Raw genomic sequence first — 23,045 nt, 5'->3', positions numbered from 1 at the left:
TATTCATTGCAGCATTGTTTGTAATAACAAAACATTGTGAACAGAGAATTGGGTAAGACATTATGACACACTCAGTGAATGGAACACTTCAGAGCTATTGAAAAATAAACCAGCTTTATATGAAGGAGAGTAAGTCAAAGTCATATATCAAAGTTATATTGTAAAGTCAAGATAGCAAATTGTGGAGAACTCTTACACATAACCAATGTGTAAAAGGAAAGCAGAAACAACAATGACACACACACACACACACACACACACACACACACCACAGCTGCTTTAGAATATGCATAGATTGTAGCAGGACATTCAGGAATTAGTAGCAATCAGTGCCTTTAGGCAAAGAAACAGGAATAGAAGGAAGGGATTGTAGAGAGACTTACTTTTCAGTATGTTCCTTTTTGTGTTTGAATTGAAACATTTAATTTTCAAATGTCCTACTCATTACTCAACAGTAAATAATTTACAACTAAGTAAGCTTTCCTTTTGCTTTAAAAAAAATACTTCTCTCTGCATTTGAGGTGGACTGTTATACCTCATGCCTAGCTGCTATTATGTTGGGTTGTTCTGTACATAGGGAAGGAATTGTTGCAGCTTATGTCTGATTTTCTTTTCCAGGACTTTGTTGGCATTAGGATGTCATGTGGGTATATCAGATGAACACACCGAAGAAAAGGTGAAAAAAATGAAGCTGCCGAAGAAGTAAGTTGAATGTCTAAGCAATATTAAATAGTCTGTGCCTTACTTTAGTGTTACTGCACCCACAAAACTCTTGATGGAATCCTAGATGCCTTGCTTACACATAAGCTATAAAATTCAGATTCAAAATTTAAGCTTGCTGTATTACACTAGGGGCTGCATCAAGGCCATGGTGGGGTGAGAGTCCATCACAGTGCCCAGAGGGGAACCAAGCTCACAAAATATTTGGTAGTGTGTTATGAGTTTGTTATTTTTGTTTTGTGTATGTGTGTGTGAACACGTGTGCCCACATCCTAACTGATTGGATATGGTTTCCCACTTTCCACCAGAAGGTGTATAATTTTGTTTATTTTTACAAAGAAAATCTATTTTAGGAGTAGTTATGCAGTCAGTGTTATCATTTCCACTTTAAGATGAAAAACCTGAGGCACTGGATGCTCTTGGAGTTATTTTGCTTGCTATGCTACAATCTCTGTGACCTTGTTTAACTTCTTAAAACTTCAGCTTTCTCATCTGCTAACAGGTATTAATACAGGAAGTTTTAGGGATTAAATGAGTATAAGTGCTTAATAAATGATAACTGTTACATATTGTTACTTTTTCTCTATTTAGTTTAGTTTAAGTATACAAGCCACTCTTCCGAGGCCTGCATGTTGTAAATAGCAGGCCTGGAAATGTGCTAAGTAATATCATGGAGATAAAAACAAAGTAGCCACTCCATAATTTCTATCAGTCACCCCAGATAAACATAGAATTAAAGTAGAAACCATGAGCTTGCTATGCGAGTGCAAATTCTAGCAGGTCCTTTAGGCCACCAAACCTTTTTACTCAGGGCTTCCATTAAAAAAATATGTATAACAGCATATCCTACAAGGTTATATATATATAAAGTATAGGACTAGTTTTGAGGCTCAAACCGTATATGCATAAAACATATGTACATATTTTTAAGGATATATGCTTATTTGATAAGACTTTTTCTAAAGCCGTGGCATCATAATTCTAGATAGTAACTACCTTTGTTGGAGTACAGGCAAGGGTGTTGAAAGTGGGGGAGCACAAAGATAAATACAAGGGTGTTGGTAATGTTCTAATTTTTAACATGGTGGTGGGTTAATGGAGTTCATTTCATTATAATGCTTTAAAGTATATTCTCTTGTGTGTATCCAAAAATAGTTATTTTTAAAAATAAAAATATGACAGGTATACATCCAAATATGTCATTAATCTCAATAAATGGAAATCAGTGAAATTCTCCAGGCGAGATATAGTGATTGTCAGATTAGATTCAGAAAGATAACTCATGTTGTATACACCTCACAAAAATAAAACCCAGCTACAGGAGACACATCGAGAAATTCAGAACGTGAAAAGTTGAAAAAAAATGAGAACATGATGTTCCAAGTAATATTATTCAAAAGGAAACTGCAATTTCCTTTTTGTCAGTTGCCTTATATAAGACAAAATAAGGCAAAATTAAGGAAAGAAGGACGCTGTATAAGGATCCACAAAATAAGCATTATGCTAATACTACTCTTGTATGCACCAAGTAAAATGGCTTCAAAAAATCAAGAAAGCAAAATATTAAGATTTTCCAAAATAAATAGACAAATGTAAAATCATAGTGATAATTCCTTACACAACTCCCAGAAACTAATATGTGTAACAGATAAATATTAATGAAGAATAATAAAAATTTAACCCCCTATAAATTAAAAGCTTGACATATATAGAACACTGAACACATGGAACATTTATAAAACTCAACATCCTTTACAACATGAGGACATTGATATTGTAAATATCATATTTATTGAATCACAGGAAATAACAGTAACAATAAAAAAAATCATGTAAAGTCATGACATTTAAAACTTTTAAAACATAGTTCTAAATAGCTTATAGATCAAACATATCATTGTGAAAATTTAAAATACAAGAATAGCAAAGGCAAAGACTTCATATCAAAACATAAGAGTTGCATATTTAAAGCAATACTTGGAGAAAGCATGTTTTAGAAACCTAATAAGCAGGAAGAAAAATCTCTGAAAAGGTTGATAAAAGAAAAAAGAAATATTTCTTTTAGCAATTATAGGGATATTTTCAAGAGGGACCGCAAACTATAACAAATGTATTAATTCACAAATTAGTTTCTAAGTTAAATGATATTGGCAATTGTATATAGTATTATCAAAACTGACCCATGAAGAAAGAAAATGTGAATAGAGCTACAGCTATTAAAGGAATTGAATTAATAGTTTAAAATACACACACACATCCCAAACCACTATTCTATTGATTTCCAGCAAATATTTAAGAATGAGTAATCTCAAATGAAAAAGAAGCAGCACTTTACAGCTTATTATCTATGAATAAAATAAATAAAATAAAGCCCAGATGAGGGTAGTGTGAGGAAGGGAAATTGTAATCCAGTTTCACTTATGGGCATAGATACAAAAAAATGCTAAGCAAAATATTAGCAAACTTAGCAGTATATTATGGCCCAGCTAAATTTATTCCAGTAATAAAAAGATGGGTTAACGTTAGAAAATATATTTATTCACACTAGAGTGAAGGAGAAAATTCATATGATCATACCAGTATATTTAGTAATAAATATTTCATAAAATGTTTTACTTATAAGCATATGAACTCTTAGCAAGCAATAATCTGAGAGAACCTTCTTAACCTGACAAAAGGCAAATAGCAACCAATAATCTATAAGGTAAAACCCCAAAGTTTTTCCTTTAGGATTCAGGAATAAAACATATAAACTACTATTACCTGATGTATTCAATATAGCCAATGCAGTGAGACAAGAGAAAAATTATGAGTTTTGGAAAGGAAGAAAACATACTGTTGTCAATAGCAGGTAATTTTATTGTATTGAAAACTCAGGAGGATCTACAGTATTATTTGCTGACAATAAGTACAGCAATATTGCTAGATCAGTACCTTTAAAATATCATTTAGAAGTGCAAAAAAAAAAAAAACAAAAGAAAGAAAAAAAGAAATCCCTAAGGTAGATGAGAAATCTAACCAAAGAGGTGCGAGACCTCTGTAGACTAAATGTTAAAATTGGATTTAAAGTCTTTAAAGACTATCTAAATAAATAGAGATAGATCATGATCATGGATGGTACAACAAATATATCAGTTCTCCCCCAATTAATCTTAGAATCAATATTATTCCAGTCATTCTGCCAACAGAGGTTTTTAAGCAGCTTGCTAAGCTATTCTAAAATATATGTGGAATTTCAAAAGTTCAAGAATATCTAGAAGTCTTTTACAAAAGAAGATAAACTTGCTCTGCTAGATATCAAGACTTATGATAAAACTATGGTAATGAAGGAAGTGTTACAATGGTATTGGGATAGACAAATTGAGAGTTCCCAAATATATACATGTATATATACAAATTTGACATATGCCAAAGGTCTTGTTATAGATAAGTGGGGAAAGGAAAACTGTTCCATCAATGGTATTCATATAATTGACTAGCAAAATAGAAAAAAGTTAGGTCTCTACCTTATGCTATACACAAACATTTGCAGGTTAATTTAAGACCCAATTGCCCAAAACAAAAATACTTTTTGAAGACAAGTGGAATAACTTCATGACCATGAGGTGGAGAAGGACTTTTTAAATCAGAAAAAAACACAAAACACAAAAGAACGCTCACTTCATTTAAGTCTTTGCTTAAGTATAAACTCCTCTGAGAGGTCTTCTTTAGGCATTCTATTAATAATGCTCTGATCATTTTCTTTAGCCTGCTTTATTTTTTCACTTGCACTTCTACAGCTGACGTTATTTATTCGTTTAGCTTTTGGGTCACCTAAACTGAAATATGCACTCAATAAGAGGCCGGGGCTTTGTTTACTGCAAGGCCCCCAGTTTCTAAAATACGTAGTACAGGAGTGATGTCTGTAACATGACAGCATAAGATGTTCCTCCTTTTCATCCCCCTTTTATAAATCAGTGAATTAGATATCCGTACATGAATAAGAGTCCCTTTGTGGGGTTTCTGCAATTTGCACCTAGCTCTCAGGGACCCAAGAGGAATCTTGCTCACCAGTGCATCTGGTAGGAGATAGAGAAACCTCCCGATAAGCTGCAGAACTAATGAAGCCAGTAAGGCTGCCTGGGCCCCTTTCCTGGCTGTGGGACCAGAATCTGGTGAGTGTGAATCAGGCAGGTACGCACCCGTGACAGACAACTTGCAGAAGTCCAGCCCTCCCAAAGGGAGATGCCACCACACCATTGGAGAAAAAAAGAACAAAGAAAACAAACAAACGAAAAAAGACACAGGAGTTTGGTCACAGCGGAAGCAGTAGGAGAAACTTTTCCCAGCACCACCCCAGCCCCAAGAAGGTGGTTATCAGGCTGATTTATGTGGCAGAGACATCTCTTCCTTGGAGAAAGAGGAGGAGCATGAGAGTGCCCTACTGCCTTGGCTGGGTGGGACTTGGCTGGAGAAACCCATTTCTCTCCACTGGCACCTGGAGTACTAAGGTGGGAGCTTGCAGCTAGGGGCTGGGAAGACTTTGAAATAGAAGTAGATAAGAATTTCAAAAGGCCTTAAAGGGACTGCACTCTACAGAAAGTCTACCCACATGCCTTTGGGAGTGCCACTCTCGGGATCTCCCTACCAGGACTGTGGGCACCCCTAACTCACCAAGTGCTAAACCCACACCTCCCTCCCACTCTGCTGCCAGCTCCCTGTGCACACTTCTGGTCAAGGAGAGTGAGCTCCAGTAGACAGACCATGTGGATGGGCAAGGGAGAAACCACAAGCTTGAGCTATAGCGCCGCCTTCTGGAAAACAAAAGAGAGGTTTCTGATAGCCAGCCCTGGTGAGTTATAAGAACCAGAAAAGACATGAAAGCTCAGTTAAGGTGCTTTCTGCTACTTCAAATACAAAAAGCAGAAACACATGACTACAACCAATGTGGAAAAGTCAAGGGAATATGGCATCACAAAAAGAGGATGGTAATTCTCCAGCAGCTGAGCTCAATGGCATGGAATATTGTGATCTAACTGATAAAGTATTCAAAATAGTATTAAGAAATTCAGCGAGCCACAGGAGAACTCAGAAAGGCAATTTAGTGAAATCAGAAATAAAATTAATGAATGGAAGGAGTACTCTAACAAAGAGAATGAAATTATAAAAAGAGCCAAACAGAAATACTGGAACTAAAGTATTCAATGAATGAGATGAAGAAGGTAACACAGAACATGTGTAGCAGAGCAGACCATGTAGAAGAAAGAGTAAATGACTTGGAGGATAGGAATATAGAAATAATACAATTAGAAGAGGATGTGAAACTAAGATTTAAAAGAGTGATGAAAGCCTATAAGAGCTATCAGATTCTATCAGAAAAACAAATATCTGAATAATTGGGCTCCAGAAGGAGAGGAGAGGGAGAAGGGGGCAGGGACTTTGTTTAAAGAAATAATAGTTGAGAACTTCCCAGGCCTGGGAACAGACTTAGGCATACAACTCCATAAAGCTAAAAGAACACCCTATTATCTCAATGTAAAAAGACTTCCTCCAAGACACATTGTAATGAAACTGTCAAAAATCAGTCATAGGGCTTCCCTGGTGGCACAGTGGTTGGGAACCAGCCTGCCAATGCAGGGGACACGGGTTTGAGCCCTGGTCTGGGAAGATCCCACATGCTGTGGAGCAACTAAGCCCGGGCACCACAACTACTGAGCCTGCGCTCTGGGGCCCGTGGGCCACAACTACTGGGCCTGCGTGCCTAGAGCCCGTGCTCCACAACAGGAGAGGCCACCGCAGTGAGAAGCCCACACACTGCAACGAAGAGCAGCCCCCGCTTGACGCACCTAAAGAAAGCCCGTGTGCAGCAACGAGGACCCAAAGCAGCCCTAAATAAATAAATACATAAATAAATTAATTTTAAAAAATCAGTGATAAAGAAATTATCTTAAAGCGCATCAGGGGAACAAAAAAAGTAAGGTACAGAGGAGCCCCATTAGGCTGTCAGCTGATTTCTCAGCAGAAACTCTACAGGCCAGGAGAGGGTAGAATGACATATTCAGTGTTGAAAGATTAAAATTGCCAGCCAAGAATAGTGTATGCAACAAAGTTACCTTTCAGATAAGAAGGAGAAATAAAGCCTTTCCCAGACAAAAGCTGAGGGAGCTCACTGCCAGTAGACCTGCCTTGCAAGAAATGCTGAAAGGAGTTCTTCAAGCTGGAATGAAAAGATGCTGATGAGCAACAGGACAACATCGAAAGTATACAAGACACTGGTGATGGAGAAACAAAGGCAGTTTGACCCAGAGAGTTGTAACTCCATGTTAGGGGGGTGTGTTAGCCACTCAACTATAGTATAAAAGTTAAAGGCAAAGAGTAGTAAAAAGAACTATAGCTACTATAAATCATTAATGAATATACAACATAAAAAGAGATAAGTTGTAACATCAGTAATATCAGTTGTAATATCAGTAATATGAGTAATATAAGATGGAGGAGTAAAGATGGAGCCTTCATAGGCTTTCACAGATGAGTTGTGATAGCTGATAAGCCTAAAATGGATTATTTTATCTATACGATTTTTAATGTAATTTACAAGGTTACCACAAGACAAAAGTCTATATAGAATGGATTCACAAAGACAAAGAAAGGGAAAACAGAGCACACCAACATGGAAAATAATCAATTTATGGAAGTAGACATAGAAGGAGAAAGAAACAATGGAAATACAAAGCAACCAGAGAGCCATTAATAAGATGGCATTAGTGTGCCCTTACATATCAATAATTACTCTAAATGTAAATGGATTGAATTTGCCATTCGAAAGGTATGGAGTGGTTAGGTGGGTAAAAACACAAGACCCAACTATATGCTGCCTACAAGAGACCCATTGCAGATTTAAGGATACACATAGACTCAAACTGTAATTAGAATGATGTGCTACATTCCCTATTTGAAAATAGGCAATCTGAATGTTATGTGTTTTTTTTTTTTTCTGGTAATACAGATCATTTCACTTAAAATCCTTAAAGACTTTAAAAAAATATGTGATAGATTGTAGCTCAGTTCTCCCTTTCTCCCTCTTCCTCCTCTCTAAACAAACCAGCAGGCAGCTGAATGGTACAGCACATAACGGTCTGTTCTTAAATTCATAAACCTTCCCACATTTGTTGTAAAATTAAGCTCTTGACCCACTGCAGAGTTTGATGAGCAGAGTCCAGTTGCTACAGGAATAAAGAAAAATGTAACTGAAAAAGAATCCAGTCCCAGAGCTTGTGGTTCCCAGTATCTCATATCCCTGCGTAGCTGAGATTTTTTTAAAATGTAAAGGTTTAAATGAAAATAAAATTCTTGTCTGAATACCAGTACCTTTTATTCAGACTTTTTGTTAGCACTTCTCTGCTGTTAAACCAAAACATAGGTCAGGAACTGGTTGCTTGTATGTATCGCTGGGAAGTAAGAGGTAGTGTTGAATTGTGGAAGAACATATTCGAATCCTTTGAGAGGTATTTAAGACTAGTGCTAAATTTCCTCGCTCCTGCATCACTTCCTTCCCCCTCATGCCGTGTAGCCACTGTAGTGATGGGAAGTGGTATCTCTCAAGCATATTGGGGCAGATAGAAGGTTAAGAATGATATTCTCAATGCTTATATGTATATGTAAATTTAAAATGGCTTTCGGAAATGAATGCTTAGAGGGATACTGAATGTGCAGACCCATATTTATACTGTGCATATAGACACAAGCACATGCACAAAATTCAGTGTATGTAAATATTTACCTAAATGAAAAATAGTGTTACAAATGCAGCTGGATTTTTTTCTGTGAGGATGAGCACTGTGATTGTGAAGAAAAAAGTATTCATATATGCTTTTTATGTGTAGCGAGTAAATTTCACAGACCACAAATTTTAAAATGTGCTCATATGTAATGTTCTTCATTTGCTCTCGTCGGACTTAATTTCATATTTAAACCCAATGGGCCTTGCAGCCAGAATGCAGCTTGATAGTGGAAACCTAATCCTTGTCTGTTCAGTACAAACTCCATTAAAATCACTGTTGTCTGTGTTTATTCTCACCTTTAAGTTTTGATTCAAAGGTCACCTTCTCCAAGCTGTCTTTCTCTACCTCTTTAAAATTGCACCCTATTTTAAATTGTACTTCCTCTCATGCTTCCTTTTCTACTTGATTTTTCCTCACAGCACTTGTATCCTCTGACATACTATTATTTTATGTTTATTTTGTTTATTGCCTGAGTCCTCATCTAAACGTAATTTCTATAAAGATATAGATTGTTTGTCCACGTTATTCAGTGCTATTAGTTCCTAGAACAGGGCCTGAAATATTCGACTACAGAATGAATATTTGTTAAGTTTGAATTCAAGGTGTACCCCTGTCTTACTCCCGGGGCTATACGTCTGTTTTGGACACTCACCTGATGGGGAGGGGACATTGGATCCTTGGGCATTCTCTTTTGAGTTTGCTGTCAGGGGCTGAATTATATCAAAGAAAACTAGAGCCAGACAGAAGTTAAAGCCATAAGGGCAGATTTTATTCCAGAACTATTGCAATAGGGGAAGAGAGACCTCCGTATTCACATACAGCAAGAACAAGCGGGGGTTTGTAGCTCAGGACCAGAGTGGAGGACAGTGGACGGAAAATTACTAAGAGGAAACATTAAGGAAAAGGGGGATTCTGGTAAAACCAACTTGATAGGGTTCTTGCTGAAGGCAGACCAGAGTGATAGGATATCAAAGGTGGGGGATGAGGAGTGGGATCGGAGGTCACCGGTGGGGGATTTCCATTAACTTGACCTAGCAGGATTCTTGCTAAAACTGGACTAAACGAAACAAGGACAGAGCCCAAGGTCAGAGGCCAGGTCAGAAAGAGGGCTCAGAGGAGCCTGACTCAAGTTTGGCCAAAGGGAAGTCTTTGTTAATTGTCTTCATTCGTCTCTGCTGGCATCTTACGGATCTTGGGTGGCCTCAGCCTGCAGCGGCTTGAAGCAGGATTTCGATTCCTGGCCAGAGACTGAAGTCGGGCTGTGGCAGTGAGAGCGCTGAATCCTAACCACTAGACCAGTGGTCAGTGACAAGGCCCCTGGCCCATCAGCTTTGTAGAAATGAATCCCCTCAAAGAGGTGGAAAGTAGTGAAACAGGTAAAATGTTTATTAGGAGGAAAAAGGGTATGTGTGAATAGACTCACATGGGCAGATGCAGAGGAAGAGTCGTGCCCTCGTGGTAGTTTGAATCACTTATACGGGACATTTCTTCCTTGTTTCCTGTGGCCAATCATCTTGCTTTGCCTGGTTCTGAATCTGTATTTGGTTCAACTCAGGGTCCTCCCCTCTGTGTGCGCGTGCGTCTCTTAGCCAACATGGATTCTAGCGAAGAGGCCTACGGGTAGGTTGACATCACCTACCATTGGGTGGCGCGCCCTCCCTTTTTGACCTCCGAGGAGCATTTCTGTGCATGTGTAGTTGAGAAGGCCTCCTTGGCTTCGAGAATGAGGAAAATGTGGTCTCTCTACGTTTTTATCTGGGCAGGGCTCAGCTCCTCTCATTATCCTCCTGCTCTTATCTTCATCTTGGAGTACCTGTATTCCAGCTGCTAGGCCTGGGGCCCATCTATCTCCTGCCTCATTATGGGATGCGTGTTTTCCTGACTGATCTTTGGACCACACGCTGGGACTCTCCTCCTCATCTCTTTTTGAGACCTCCAGGTCCTTGCTCTACTTTTAGCTTCACTCATGCCTCTTTAAGAAGTGGCTGGAAACCTAGGAATGCTCTCTCTGGCAACTTGGGGACTGCAGTCTCTTGGTGGAGGGAGGAGGGAAGGTTGCCTGGCAGCCTAGACTTGGTTTGTTGCCAAATCTGTTCTCCTGAAACTGTGCTGCACAAGGGTTAGGGTGTGGGAGATTCTGGAACCTGGCCATTCTCCTGGGTCCAATCTGGTAAGCAAGACAGAAGTTCCCCTCAGCTCTGGATCTGTCTGGCCTCCATCTGGGCAGGGGGATGGAGAGCCCTGGCTTCCCTCCAGCTCTCCTCTCTTCCAGGCTCTGGAACATTCAGCCTGTCTGGGGCTGGACAGACTGGACTCTTTAGCTGGTCTCCTTTTATGTTCTGACACATCAGGGCCTTGCGCTTTTGGTATTCATAAGTAGAGCTTTTAATATCAGAAGGCCTTTCTCTAAAGACTGTTGTCTCTGCAGTGAATTTTCAAAGCCTATTTTAAAAATCCAAAAGCCAAGAATGGCTTTTTTTTGGTCTCTCTTGAAATGATCCTCTTTTGGTTTTGTTTCAAACAGGCTGTGAGGTACAGGAAGGCCTTGGGTTAAAAAAGGAATTAGTGGTGGGGCACACACAGGGCATATCATCATATTATACATTTATTTAAAAACAAAATGAAGAATTGTACTAGTAGAAGAAATAGATCCCTGTCCTTTTCCTTTCTAATTTCTACACTGAAATTATTCTCCTGTATTTGTTTTCTGGAGAAGGGTTTTTGAATATTCTCTATCTCCTTTCTGTGAGAATGTCAGCCCAGTATTCATTTTTGATAGATGTGCTTCCAGCAAAACTTGTTCTTAATATCTCTGGCGTGCAGTCATCTGAGATTTTCCCCATTTGTTCCAAGGTACTTGAAGCGCTGATTTGGTTTTGAAATTTACAGCTAACATCCACTGAACTTGGACATAATCTTTTCATGTTTACTGTGCATCTTTCACAACGTAATGACTTCCAAGCTTCATTTAACCTGATTTATACTAAACAAGTAAGCTTGAGAGGTGGGAGAGGCTGGAAAAAAAGAAAAGGCTTGTTCCTCAGTGTTTTTGGTATTCTGCCACATTTTTGTTGCACCACTTTAATTGGCCCTTAAGTGATATTCTACTGAACACTTTTTTCAAAGGCTCATTTAGAATTCCTGCTTAGAAAAAAATGTGGGTCAGGTGGGAATGGAGCACAAAACTGAACTGCTGCTTCACATGGCAGTTCATCAGTAGGGCTAAGTATTATCAGTTTTTTGTTTACATCTTTGGTAATTTGATGCAAATGAAACTGGCAGTTTGCCAGTAGGTTTTTCTTTTTTTCAGGCAAAGGCATATTTAAAAAGAAATTTTACTGGAAGAAAACTGACGCCCAGAGAGTTTATGTAATTTGTTAATCTCACTTTTAAAATATTATTGCATTATATACTACATCAAAATATAACTAAGAGCTAATAACTATAAAAGAACTTTGATGCTTTGGAAATGAACATATTGAATGTATTTGTTTAATACCATATATATTCCTCATAGCCTAAATTTACAAAATGATTGTTAGCACTGCAACTTTGTATATTAAAGTAAGGGAAGTAAAAAACTACACTTACTAGACAAATAGATGGCAGAAGAAAGAGATCTATTAACTGATTCTGGCAGAATTTTCCCAGAAAGCTTGAGAAGGTAGACTGTAATACATAGATGTCTTTAATATGAGCTATATATATTTTGTATTAATATAATTACTAATGACATGCCTTTTCCCTATTATTTGGCCTACAGAATTCTACTTCCCAAGAATTGTTGTAGCAGTCTTTCCTTTATTTCTTTTAAATCTCTGGAAATCAATCTGAAGCTTTACTTGGAAACATTTAGCTTCCAAGATTCACATCAGTCACATTTTATTCAAAAGCTTTGTTCTTTGTTCGTTTTCAATCACAAAAAGAAAATAGTTTATATTAGTAGATCTTTATGTACCTAATTAACTTGTATTAATAAGATGAAATGGACATTATTTGCTGAAGTACATTTATGCACTTTTAAAAAATCTCATTTTGGTATAATGATTTGATACTTTGTCATGTCTCACATAATGAAAAATGGTCTTGAAAATCCTCATTGATGCCACTGGTTAAAGCATTCATGATGTCATCATTTTTATCAACCTACGGAGGTTGAAGTCTATTAATTTCAAAGATATTTGTATTTTTACTATAGAAGATGAAGTAAAACAGTGTGGAAATAAGGTTCAGGTGAAATGGGAATTAGTAACTTTAATTTGGTTGGGACTATTGGCCATTTAAAAGAACCACTTTAAATTCTTTCTTGCACAGGGCTATGAAGAAAAGCAAGTAAAATGAATCGTAGTCTACATCTGAAAATGTGTGTGAACTAATTATTCTGTTATTTCAAATCAACAGATGCAAATGTGTCTCCGTAGGTTTTCCTTGTGATCACAAATTAAAGCAACATTAGTAGATATTCTATATAGGAAGAGGAAAATTTAGAAAATAAAGAGAAATGCTTATGCCAATATTATCATATATACGTATACTATATATATATACTATAGACATATAGTAGAATGTGTAGTTCTACTATAGATTAGTAAAACTTATCAATAATTGTTTATAGAAAATACCCCTCGAAAATTCCTCCCCATGTCATGTAAGACATGGCTGGCAAGTCTACCATTAGAATTGGTTGCAGGGGAAGGATCTTTCCTCTTTTAGAGGACATATATCCCTCACTGAGGTAGCATAGGCTCTAGTCAACTATTCATAGATTAGCTTCAAAACTTGACCGTACGTGTATCCTCTGTGACAGGTAGGAGGGATTAGGACCACTGGAAAATGAGAGAAAAAAGAGAATTGTGTACTGTTATGCTACCATGTGCTGGGTTATTGTGGGGAAAGTCAAGAGGAGGGTGAGAAATAGAGGTGGGAAGATGGGAGAGTACAAAAGACCAATTTTTTTTTTTTCCCAATTGAAGTGTAGTTGATTTACGATGTCCTGCCAATCTCTGCTGTACAGCAGAGTGACTCAGTTATACACATATATACATTCTTTTTTTGTATTTTTTTCCATTATGGTTTATCACAGGATATTGAGTGTAGTTCTCTGTGCTGTACAGTAGGACCTTGTTTATCTATTCTGTCTATAATTGTTTACATCTATTAACCAAAAACTCCCAACCCATCCCTCTCCCTACCCTCCTCCCCCTTGGCAACCATAGAGTATTCTCTGTGTCCACGATTCTGTTTCTGTTTTCGTAGATAGGTTCGTTTGTGCCATATTTTATTTTATTTATTTTTATTTTTTTATTATTTTTTTTTTTCGGTACACGGGCCTCTCACTGTTGTGGCCTCTCTCGTTGCGGAGCACAGGCTCCGGACGCGCAGGCCCAGCGGCCATGGCTCACGGGCCCAGCCGCTCCGCAGCATGTGGGATCTTCCCGGACCGGGGCATGAACCCGTGTCCCCTGCATCGGCAGGCCGACTCTCAACCACTGTGCCACCAGGGAAGCCCTGTGCCATATTTTAGATTCCACATATAAGTGATATCATATGGTATTTGTCTTTCTCTTTCTGACTTACTTCACTTAGTATGATAATCTCTAGTTGCATCCATGTTGCTGCAAATGGCATTATTTCATTTTTTATGGCTGAGTAGTATTCCATTGTATATATGTACCACATCTTTTTTATCCATTCATCTGTTGAGGGACATTTAGGTTGTCTCCATGTTTTGGCTATTGTGAACAGTGCTGCCATGAACATAGGGGTGCATGTATCTTTTTGAATTACAGTTTTGTCCAGGTATATGCTCGGAGTGGGATTGCTGGATCATATGGTAATTCTATTTTTAGTTTTCTGAGGAACCTCCATACTGTTTTCCATAGTGAGTGTACCAATTTATATTCCCACCAACAGTATATAGGAGGGTTCCCTTTTCTCCACATTCTCTCCAACGTTTGTTATTTGTAGACTTTTTAATGATGGCCATTCTGACCGGTATGAGGTGGTACCTCATTGTAGTTTTGATTTGCATTTCTCTAATACTTAGTGATGTTGAGCATCTTTTCATTTGCTTACTGGCCAGCTGTATGCAAAAGACCAAATTCTTTATCATTACCCTCAACCCTGCTTCCAGCAAATAATGTTAAACTTGGAAATTAGACAATGCTGGCTCGATCACCTCTTGGTGCATTTGAAACGTATTGAGAGCTCTTTCTTGAAGAAATTATTTTCCGAGTGAGAACTTGTATATAGGCTGTGCTTAGAGTTGACAGATTTGTCCATTTAAACATAAAAATTCTATAAAATACAGTGATTTGTGTGAGTGATTACAAAAATCCCATGTGGCTTCTTTATAGAAAAACAAAGAAAAAATATTGTTAATTACCCAAACATACAGAGTTCTGATTTAAAACAGAACAAAATTTCATGTCAATAAATTTAGTTCGTGGATGTAAATGAAGTGACATAAGGTGGTAATTAGCCATAATTTTTGCAGTTACCAGGCCAATCTGATCTATTTAAATCAAACAAAATATTCTCTAAAACTTTTGCCTACAGATAAATCATTTATAAAATAGAAGATGCCTTATAATGAAGTAGGAGTATTTAAGGTAAAGCCAACTTTATTCAACCTTAAATTATTTATTGCTGTCATTCATGGATTCATTTAACAAATTTTTATTGAATATCTACCATGTATCAGGCACTATTCTAGTTCCTGGGGATAGCTAGGAGCAAAGCAGTTCAACTCCCTGAATTAGAAGAAGAAAGATTATGTATAGTTTCTTAAAGACCATTTTCTCATTCTCTGATAATTTCTTAAACTTAGCTTAATTATCTGGTGAATTTTCTTTACTTTGTTTGCACCAAAGGAGAATCTTTGAGATGAAGATGGATATCTCTTTATATTCATTCTGTAAATAAAGTTAATTCTTTCAAAAACTGTAGACTGAAAGGCTGCTCTCTGCCGGGTACTCTTTTAAGTATAATGACAATTAGAAAAATGGATCAGGAGCAGATCCTGACCTTGAAGCATAGTTGAAGGGGACACAACAATGACAGAGAATGAAAGAGAAGCAACTGTACAATAGACTTTGTGCCAATCTCTCTAGTTAAATAGATGAGACAGCTCTGTGTGTGTGTGTGTGTGTGTTTGTGTTTGTAGCAGAGCAATCCTATTGCCCTAATATATGTCTGTTGAAAACGTTTTATTTCCAATTTTATATTTCTCCCAAAAGGTTAAAACTTATACTTGTTTTAATACTTTTCCTCTCCAGCTCAGAGTGTGGAAATAGTCTCTGGTATAAGTTCCCTAAAATACAGGCCTTAATCATATTTTAGATGATCATATGCCTGGTATTTCCTAATGTCTGTCTTATCTTGAGGCTTCCTAAAGTATGTAACTAGGAATAGCAGTAGGGAAATAATGTATAAATGCATTAAAATTCCCCTGTAGAATAATGAATAGCTAGTATCTGAAAGCATATGCAGATTTATGAAATAAATATTACTTTAATATAACATGTAAATGTTGAAAAAAAATGAGGACTTAAAGGAAGAGAAATTTATCAGATGTTTTAATTACCAATACTTTGATTTATCCTGTAAAAAAGCATCAACTGTTTGGAACACAAACCAAGATAAATCCTTCTCAACTTTGAGAGACAGGTGTTGCCTCTTTTCTGTTTTATTGGTATGAAAATGAAAACATAAAGATCGTGTGGCCTTTGCACCTGATGAGTTTTTAGCTTAAGTGAAAGGGGCTCAGGCTTCCTGGACACATTACCAGTGGTCACCACTGTGGTTTATGGAACAATAAGAATTAGGAACAATTGGAATTAACAGACTGTTACAGGGATTTTTCAACCTTGACTTTTTTGGACAGGCCCATTATATATTTCTTTGGCTTTGCTTTGTAGTTACCAGCTGACAAGTGGATACAAGCCTGCCCCGATGGACCTGAGCTTTATCAAGCTCACCCCGTCTCAGGAAGCAATGGTGGACAAGTTGGCAGAAAATGCCCATAACGTGTGGGCCCGGGATCGAATCCGGCAGGGCTGGACCTATGGCATCCAACAGGTACGTGGGAATTTAGCTCTACAGCACGTACTCTGAGATTGACTTAAGTAGGAATTAGTATAATTTGTAACAGGAGAGATTAAGTAATGACCATTGTAAAACTCACATCATATAGATATCTTTAATGCACATATGCACAGAAACGCCTGATTCAAGAAGTCAGGCCACCCCAAGTCTTGTTGTTACCATGAGGGGCACAGTGAATATTACCAGATGAGTGATTTATAACATTGTTTTGTGGCATTTCTCTCTCTAAGATTGTATTTTAGGAGAAGCTTTTGAAATATGAGAAGTTCAAGATAAACTAATAATAGAAGAGGTCCACAATTCCTTATTTATTTGTTTGTTTGTTTATTCATTTTTTGCTGCATTGCTCCTTCGTTGCTGCGCGGGCTTTCTATAGTTGGAGCAAGTGGGGTCTACTCTTTGTTGTGGTGCTCAGGCTTCTCACTGCAGTGGCTTCTCTTGTTGCGGAGCATGGGCTCTAGGCACATGGGCTTCAGTAGTTGTTGCACTCGGGCTCAGTAGTTGTGGCACACGGGCTTAGTTGCTCTGCGGCATGTGGGACCTTCCCGGACCAGGGCTCGAACCCGTGTCCCCTGCATTGGCAGGCAGATTTTTAACCACTGCGCCACTAGGGAAGTCCCACAATTCCTTATTTAACACCCCTGGGACCAGATGAATTTCAGAATCCAGATATTTCTTGGTTTTCAGAATGGTGATACATTGATCATGTTACATAGTGCCCTCAGCAGGGCAGCAGACTATATATAAATTATTCTTTGTTCAGCAGTGTAGGCTGATGATACCAAGAGGGGTAAGTAAAGATTATCCACAGCCTTGCATCAATTCAGATCATTTTTGCCACCAACTGAGTTTTTGTTAAACTTAGTAAAAAACCGACTTCTCTGAGTTTTCTGGATTTCAGAATCATGGATTTCTGTTAATGGTTGCACTCACGGGAATAACTAACCGTCATTAGTCTGGGTCTGTACTGAGATAGCAAAGCAGAGCAAATTTAGCCTTGCCTCTTAGTGACTGTGGGACCTTGGGAAAGCTACTTAAATTAATTTTCTCTGTGCCACTGTTTTCCTCCTCACTGAATTATTAAACTTCATTATATAACTTATGTATAAGAAAGGCTACAGCAGTGCATTTCACCTAACAAATAATATAGAATACTTCGCTATTATTATAAGATGCCAGTCACTATGCATCGAGTTTTACATCTATTTTCTTCTTTAACTCTTGCAACAGTTCCATGAAGGATGAACAGTTTTTTTGTTTGTTTGTTTGTTTTTGCGGTCCGCAGGCCTCTCACTGTTGTGGCCTCTCCCGTTGCGGAGCACAGGCTCCGGACGTGCAGGCTCAGCGGCCATGGCTCACGGGCCCAGCCGCTCCGCGGCATGTGGGATCCTCCTGGACCGGGGCACGAACCCATGACCCCTGCCTTGGCAGGCGGACTCTCAACCACTGCGCCATCAGGGAAGCCCAGGATGAACAGTTTTTATTGCCAATTCACATATGATGTACAGGGAGCTTGAGAACAATTTGTCCAGCGCTACCCAGGTGGCAGAACCAGGTTGGAATCAAGCCTTTTGACTCCAGAGCCCAAATTCTTCTCTTGTTTATCACAGTGATTCTTGCCAGCTCATGGTGGGCAGTGCCTTTACTTAAAGAGTTTTAGGAGTAAACTGGATTATTACTTATAAGCTTAGGCCATGGTTCAGGACAAAGGCTACATGTCAGGATAAAGGCTACATGTGAATTTGGGGTTTTAAAATAGATGAATAACAACTATTTAATAGTAAAGTTACTGAAATGGAAATGTAAAGGAAACAGCTTATAACTTATGTTTCAGAATCTTGTCTGTAACACACGTCATGGCGTTCCCATAGGCTTTGCTAGTAGTCTAGTCCTTGTAGTTTGAGGTGTGTCTTGATCCACATTTTTCTTTTTGATTACAGACTTTATAATTTAATAAATACTAGAGTTTATCAAAAAAATGTTGGTTTGAAAAATATGTTTCCAAAATTCTTCTTAACTGGTGACTTTTGTCATTTGCAAGGCTAAAGAAAACTCAGATAGCCTTCATTTCCTTCATAAAAGAAGCTATTTTTATATTGAATTAAACTGGTTGTAACTGAGGAGCTTGTCAGTACGCAATCCACTTGAGCATTGTGTGTGTGTGTGTGTGTGTGTGTGTGTGTGTGTATGAACCTGAACCATATACCACAGGGGGATAAGGGGTCACATTTGCTCTCTGCCAAAGGAGCGCTTACTTGCCTCGCAGACCGCATGACTCTGTGGGACAAACCAGAACCCCCCTGGTGTCTGCCTCTTCCTTGTGCATGAGGGTCCTCCTCCTAAAAACACAGAGCTCTGTCTGAGCTGGCCAAAGCTCTCCTTGGAACCGTTTCTCCATCCCCCCACCCCATTCCCCACTGACAGAGCACACGTTTGCTGGGTTGTCTGAATGAGCATTGTCTTTAATTTTTCATCACCCTCTCCCTAACATAATCTGGTTCCCAACTAGGTCGTAAACTCCTTGAGAGCAGGCATTTGCTTGAGGTCCCTCTTCTCTGCCTCTCCAGCACGCTTGATTTCAAGCACTTGTGTTCGTGGAAAGCCCAGGGCAGCTCCTTTTCACAGTCAGATTCCCAGGACACCATTTCCAGAGAGAGTGATTCATCGGAGGCCTCTTAATTTCTCTACGCGAAAGGTTGCAGGGCAGCGCGGGGCAGCAACCAATGCTGAAAAGGAGGGGATGTGTCTTGAAGCCGCACTGGCAGTACAGGCACTCTGTTTACGCTGCTTGTGTATTTGGGGGTGGCTTCGGCGTGGGGTTCCCCATCAAGCAACCCAGATGATTTGGACTCCAGGTGTCAGTAGATGCTCATGTAGCCAGGATGAGGTATTTACTACAGATTTGCTAGAGAGGGGCAAGAAGAAATTAGGAAACAGTTTTCTTCGGTCTTCCCCAGCGAGAGCAAACCCTGTCCACCACATACCATTTTTTTTTTTTTTTTTTTTTTTTTTTGGAGAAGGTTTGGGAATATCCACAGCCTCTGAGTTCTTCTTCATGCTAAGGTAAATTGAGAATCGAGTACGCCTCCTAAAATATGGAAAGTTTGACAAAACCTGCAGCAGTGAGTGAGTGGAAAGAAGTAATTTCTTAAATGTTAGAGCCCTAAAGACTCGCAGCCCATGGGAGGCATCTCCACCTCCATGAGATTAAGTTTTGTACTTACTCGTAACTTAGGTATCCTTTTCCAAGGTCGTAAGATAGGCTGTCTTCTTGCTTGGTCAACACCATTTTAATCACGTTTGAAACTTGGGGCCTCTTTTGTAAAAGATGAATTGTGAGGTTTGTAGCTATTTCAGTATTCCTGGCGTTACCTGGTTTCACCAGTTGACGGAATCAACTTAATGCATATTTTCCAAGCTATTTGAAGTCATGGGATGGCCGCCCACGCACTGAGTTTTCTCTGAAGAAGGCACAGCAGCCAGGTGTTGTCCTTTGGCTCAAAAATCAGATGTCAGGTAATAATTAGGCTCTTCTTGTAACAAAGACCTGTCAGTCAACTTGGCAAGGAAATGGTAGGTTCTCTTAAGTTAGCCCACTGCCTTGTGACCAGGGCAGATGGAAGATGATTACTGAGATCCTTCAAGTTGGCTTTTGTTACTGCTGTTATTTTTACGTTTTCTTCTCATGGAGAGGGCCTGGTTTAAATTGATGCAGTTACTCACTTGATTAAATCTTTCACACTGATAGTATTTCAGTAACTCCTGCAGCCTGGGAAGACAAAAGGAAGGTAGAAGGCACAGTATCTACCTTCATATGCTTTATATTTTGATGTATTTGGTGGCTGTCTCATTTCCAAATGCTGTTGGTCACTCTTTGATGATCATGCACCTTTTTTGTCTTCCTGTAGGATGTAAAGAACAGAAGAAACCCTCGCCTGGTTCCCTATGCCCTTCTAGATGACCGAACTAAGAAATCCAACAAGGACAGCCTCCGTGAGGCCGTGCGCACACTGCTGGGGTATGGCTACAACCTGGAGGCGCCCGATCAAGATCATGGTATTTTCATTTCGCTTTCTTCTCCCTCTTGTTGCAAAATCACATAGTAAGTTCTTTAAAGCCAAATGCATGAATAAAAAGGGGGAGTGCAACATAGACTCCTTCAGTCGAAGTATGTAATTTAGGCCAGGAGTTCAGAGCATTTTTTGTCCTGAAGGACACTTGGAGGATTAGCTCATCTTTCAGCAGAGTGGCTCAGGACTGCAGTGATTCCGCAGGGGGAAGAAATGGGTTTACTTCCCGAAGAATCTGAGGGAGCAGTTAACTCCGTGATTCTGATATTGCCCCTCACTCCCACCTACCCCACCAGCTCTGCTTCAGAAGAGCTAGTTTTAGTTGTTTATGGGAGTAAACCTATAGTGGGAGCTAGTGTTTTCTAAACCTTCATTGCTTAGACTCTTACATATAGGCCATAGTAATTAATTAGTGCAATATTTTGCTTTAAGGAAAACACTCTAGAATAGGCACTCAATAAATATGTGTTGAATAAATGGATTTTTAAAGGGTCTATGAAGAACATATTTCCTTTGAATAATACCTTTTAAGAATATGGTTTAAGATAGTTAACTCCTTAATCCTTTGCTCCTGTACTTTGAGTTGGTGTTAATATCCATATTTTAAAGTTGCCAAAAATAACATGAGCTCTGCATGTTTCATTGTAGTGCCTGTATTTTTTGATAGAAAGCTTTTAAAATCTATGTCAGATATTCTCTAATGACTAATGTTTTCAGTGTAGTATCTGTGTATAGGAATTCAATCTTAAGTAGTAATGATAGGTAATATTTATATAGTGCTTATCGTGTGTAACAAGTGTTTAGAAGACCTTTGCAATTATTGTTTAATCCTCACAGTAACTCTATGAGGATGGTCTGTGTACTATGCTCATTTTACAGATAAGGAAACAGATTCAGATACTTCTGTGTCTTCTTATTTACTAAATGGTAGAGGCAGGATCCCAACCCCAGATTTCAGTCCTTTGAGTTGAGTCAGTATGTAGTTAGCATCTCCTTATATTTGCTACAAATAAAATTAGATACCTATTTAATAGCAATAATGTTCACAATCATAATGTAATTTCTTACAATTAATGTATCTTGAAGTCAGCTTTATAGCAACAAATACTTGGTAGATCTTATTATGAAGCAGATACTACTAGATATGCAAGATACAGAAAATATCCCTGCCTTAAAGGGTGTGCAGTCCACACGGCCCCTGGGATGGATAAACAATAAAACCCTGCCAAGTCAAGAAACAACAATTGGGAAGAGTTCTACAGCTGTCTGGTACAGAATAAGCCCTCAACGCTAATTGTTCTTTTTAAAATATTTTTTAAATGAGGTATAATTTTTGTATAATAGAATGCACAGATCTTCAGTGTTCAATTTGGTAAATTTTGACAGTTGTATACACGAGAGAAACCACCACCCAAACGAACATGCGGACCATTTTCTTCATCACAGAAAGTTCCCTCTGCCCCTGAAAACTAACCACTTTCTAAATTCTATCATCACAGATTAATTTTGCCTCTTCTGATACTCTGCATAAATGTAATCACTATATATTTTTTAAAAATCTTTATTGGAGTATAATTGCTTTACAATGTTGTGTTAGTTTCTCCTGTACAACAAAGTGCATCAGCTATATGTATACACATATCCACTCCTTCTAGAGCCTCCTTCCCACCCTCCCCATCCCACCACTCTAGGTGGTCACAAAGCACCAAGCTGATCTCCCTGTGCTATGCAGCTGCTTCCCAGTAACTATCTATTTTACATTTGGTAGTGTATATATGTCAGTGCTTCTCTCACTTCGTCTCAGCTTCCCCTTCCCCCCGCCACCATGTCCACAAGTCTGTTCTCTACGTCTGAGTCTTTATTCCTGCCCTACCACTTGGTTCATCAGTACCATTTTTCTAGATTCCATATATATGCATTAATATACAATATTTGTTTTTCTCTTTCTGACTGAGTTCACTCTGTATGACAAACTCTAGGTTCACCCACATCACTACAAATTACCCAATTTCATTCCTTTTTATGGCTGAGTAATATTCCATTGTATATATATGTAGCACATCTTCTTTAGCCATTCATCTGTTGATGGACATTTAGGTTGCTTCTATGTCCTGGCTATTGTAAATAGTGCTGCAGTGAACATTGGGGTACATGTATCTTTTTGAATTATGGTTTTCTCAGGCTATATGCCCAGTAGTGAAATTGCTGGGTTATATGGTAGTTCTATTGTTAGTTTTCTAAGGAACCTCCATACTGTTCTCCATAGTGGCTGTATCACTTTACATTCCCACCAACAGTAATCACATATTTTTTATCTAACTTCTTTTGCTCAACATACTGTTTTTGTTTGTTATTTTATTTTATGTATTTATTTATTTATTTTGGCTGT

The 23,045-nt window shown here is 38.5% G+C and overlaps 1 protein-coding gene across 2 annotated transcripts in view; it reads left to right on the top strand.

Annotated features, from left to right (window-relative positions):
• Positions 1-23,045, top strand: part of RYR2 (ryanodine receptor 2) — a 729,440-nt gene that overhangs the window by 429,277 nt on the left and 277,118 nt on the right. For both annotated transcript variants that reach the window (XM_082634943.1, XM_082634944.1), the window contains exons 25-27: positions 619-702; positions 16,400-16,559; positions 20,495-20,642. In XM_082634943.1, coding sequence (XP_082491069.1) covers positions 619-702; positions 16,400-16,559; positions 20,495-20,642 — 392 coding nt within the window. The remainder of the gene's footprint in view (positions 1-618; positions 703-16,399; positions 16,560-20,494; positions 20,643-23,045) is intronic.

Source organism: Mesoplodon mirus (assembly GCF_964341445.2).
Source record: "Mesoplodon mirus genome assembly, chromosome: 2".
NCBI lineage: Eukaryota > Metazoa > Chordata > Mammalia > Artiodactyla > Ziphiidae > Mesoplodon > Mesoplodon mirus.
This window is presented reverse-complemented; position numbering and strand designations above follow the sequence as displayed.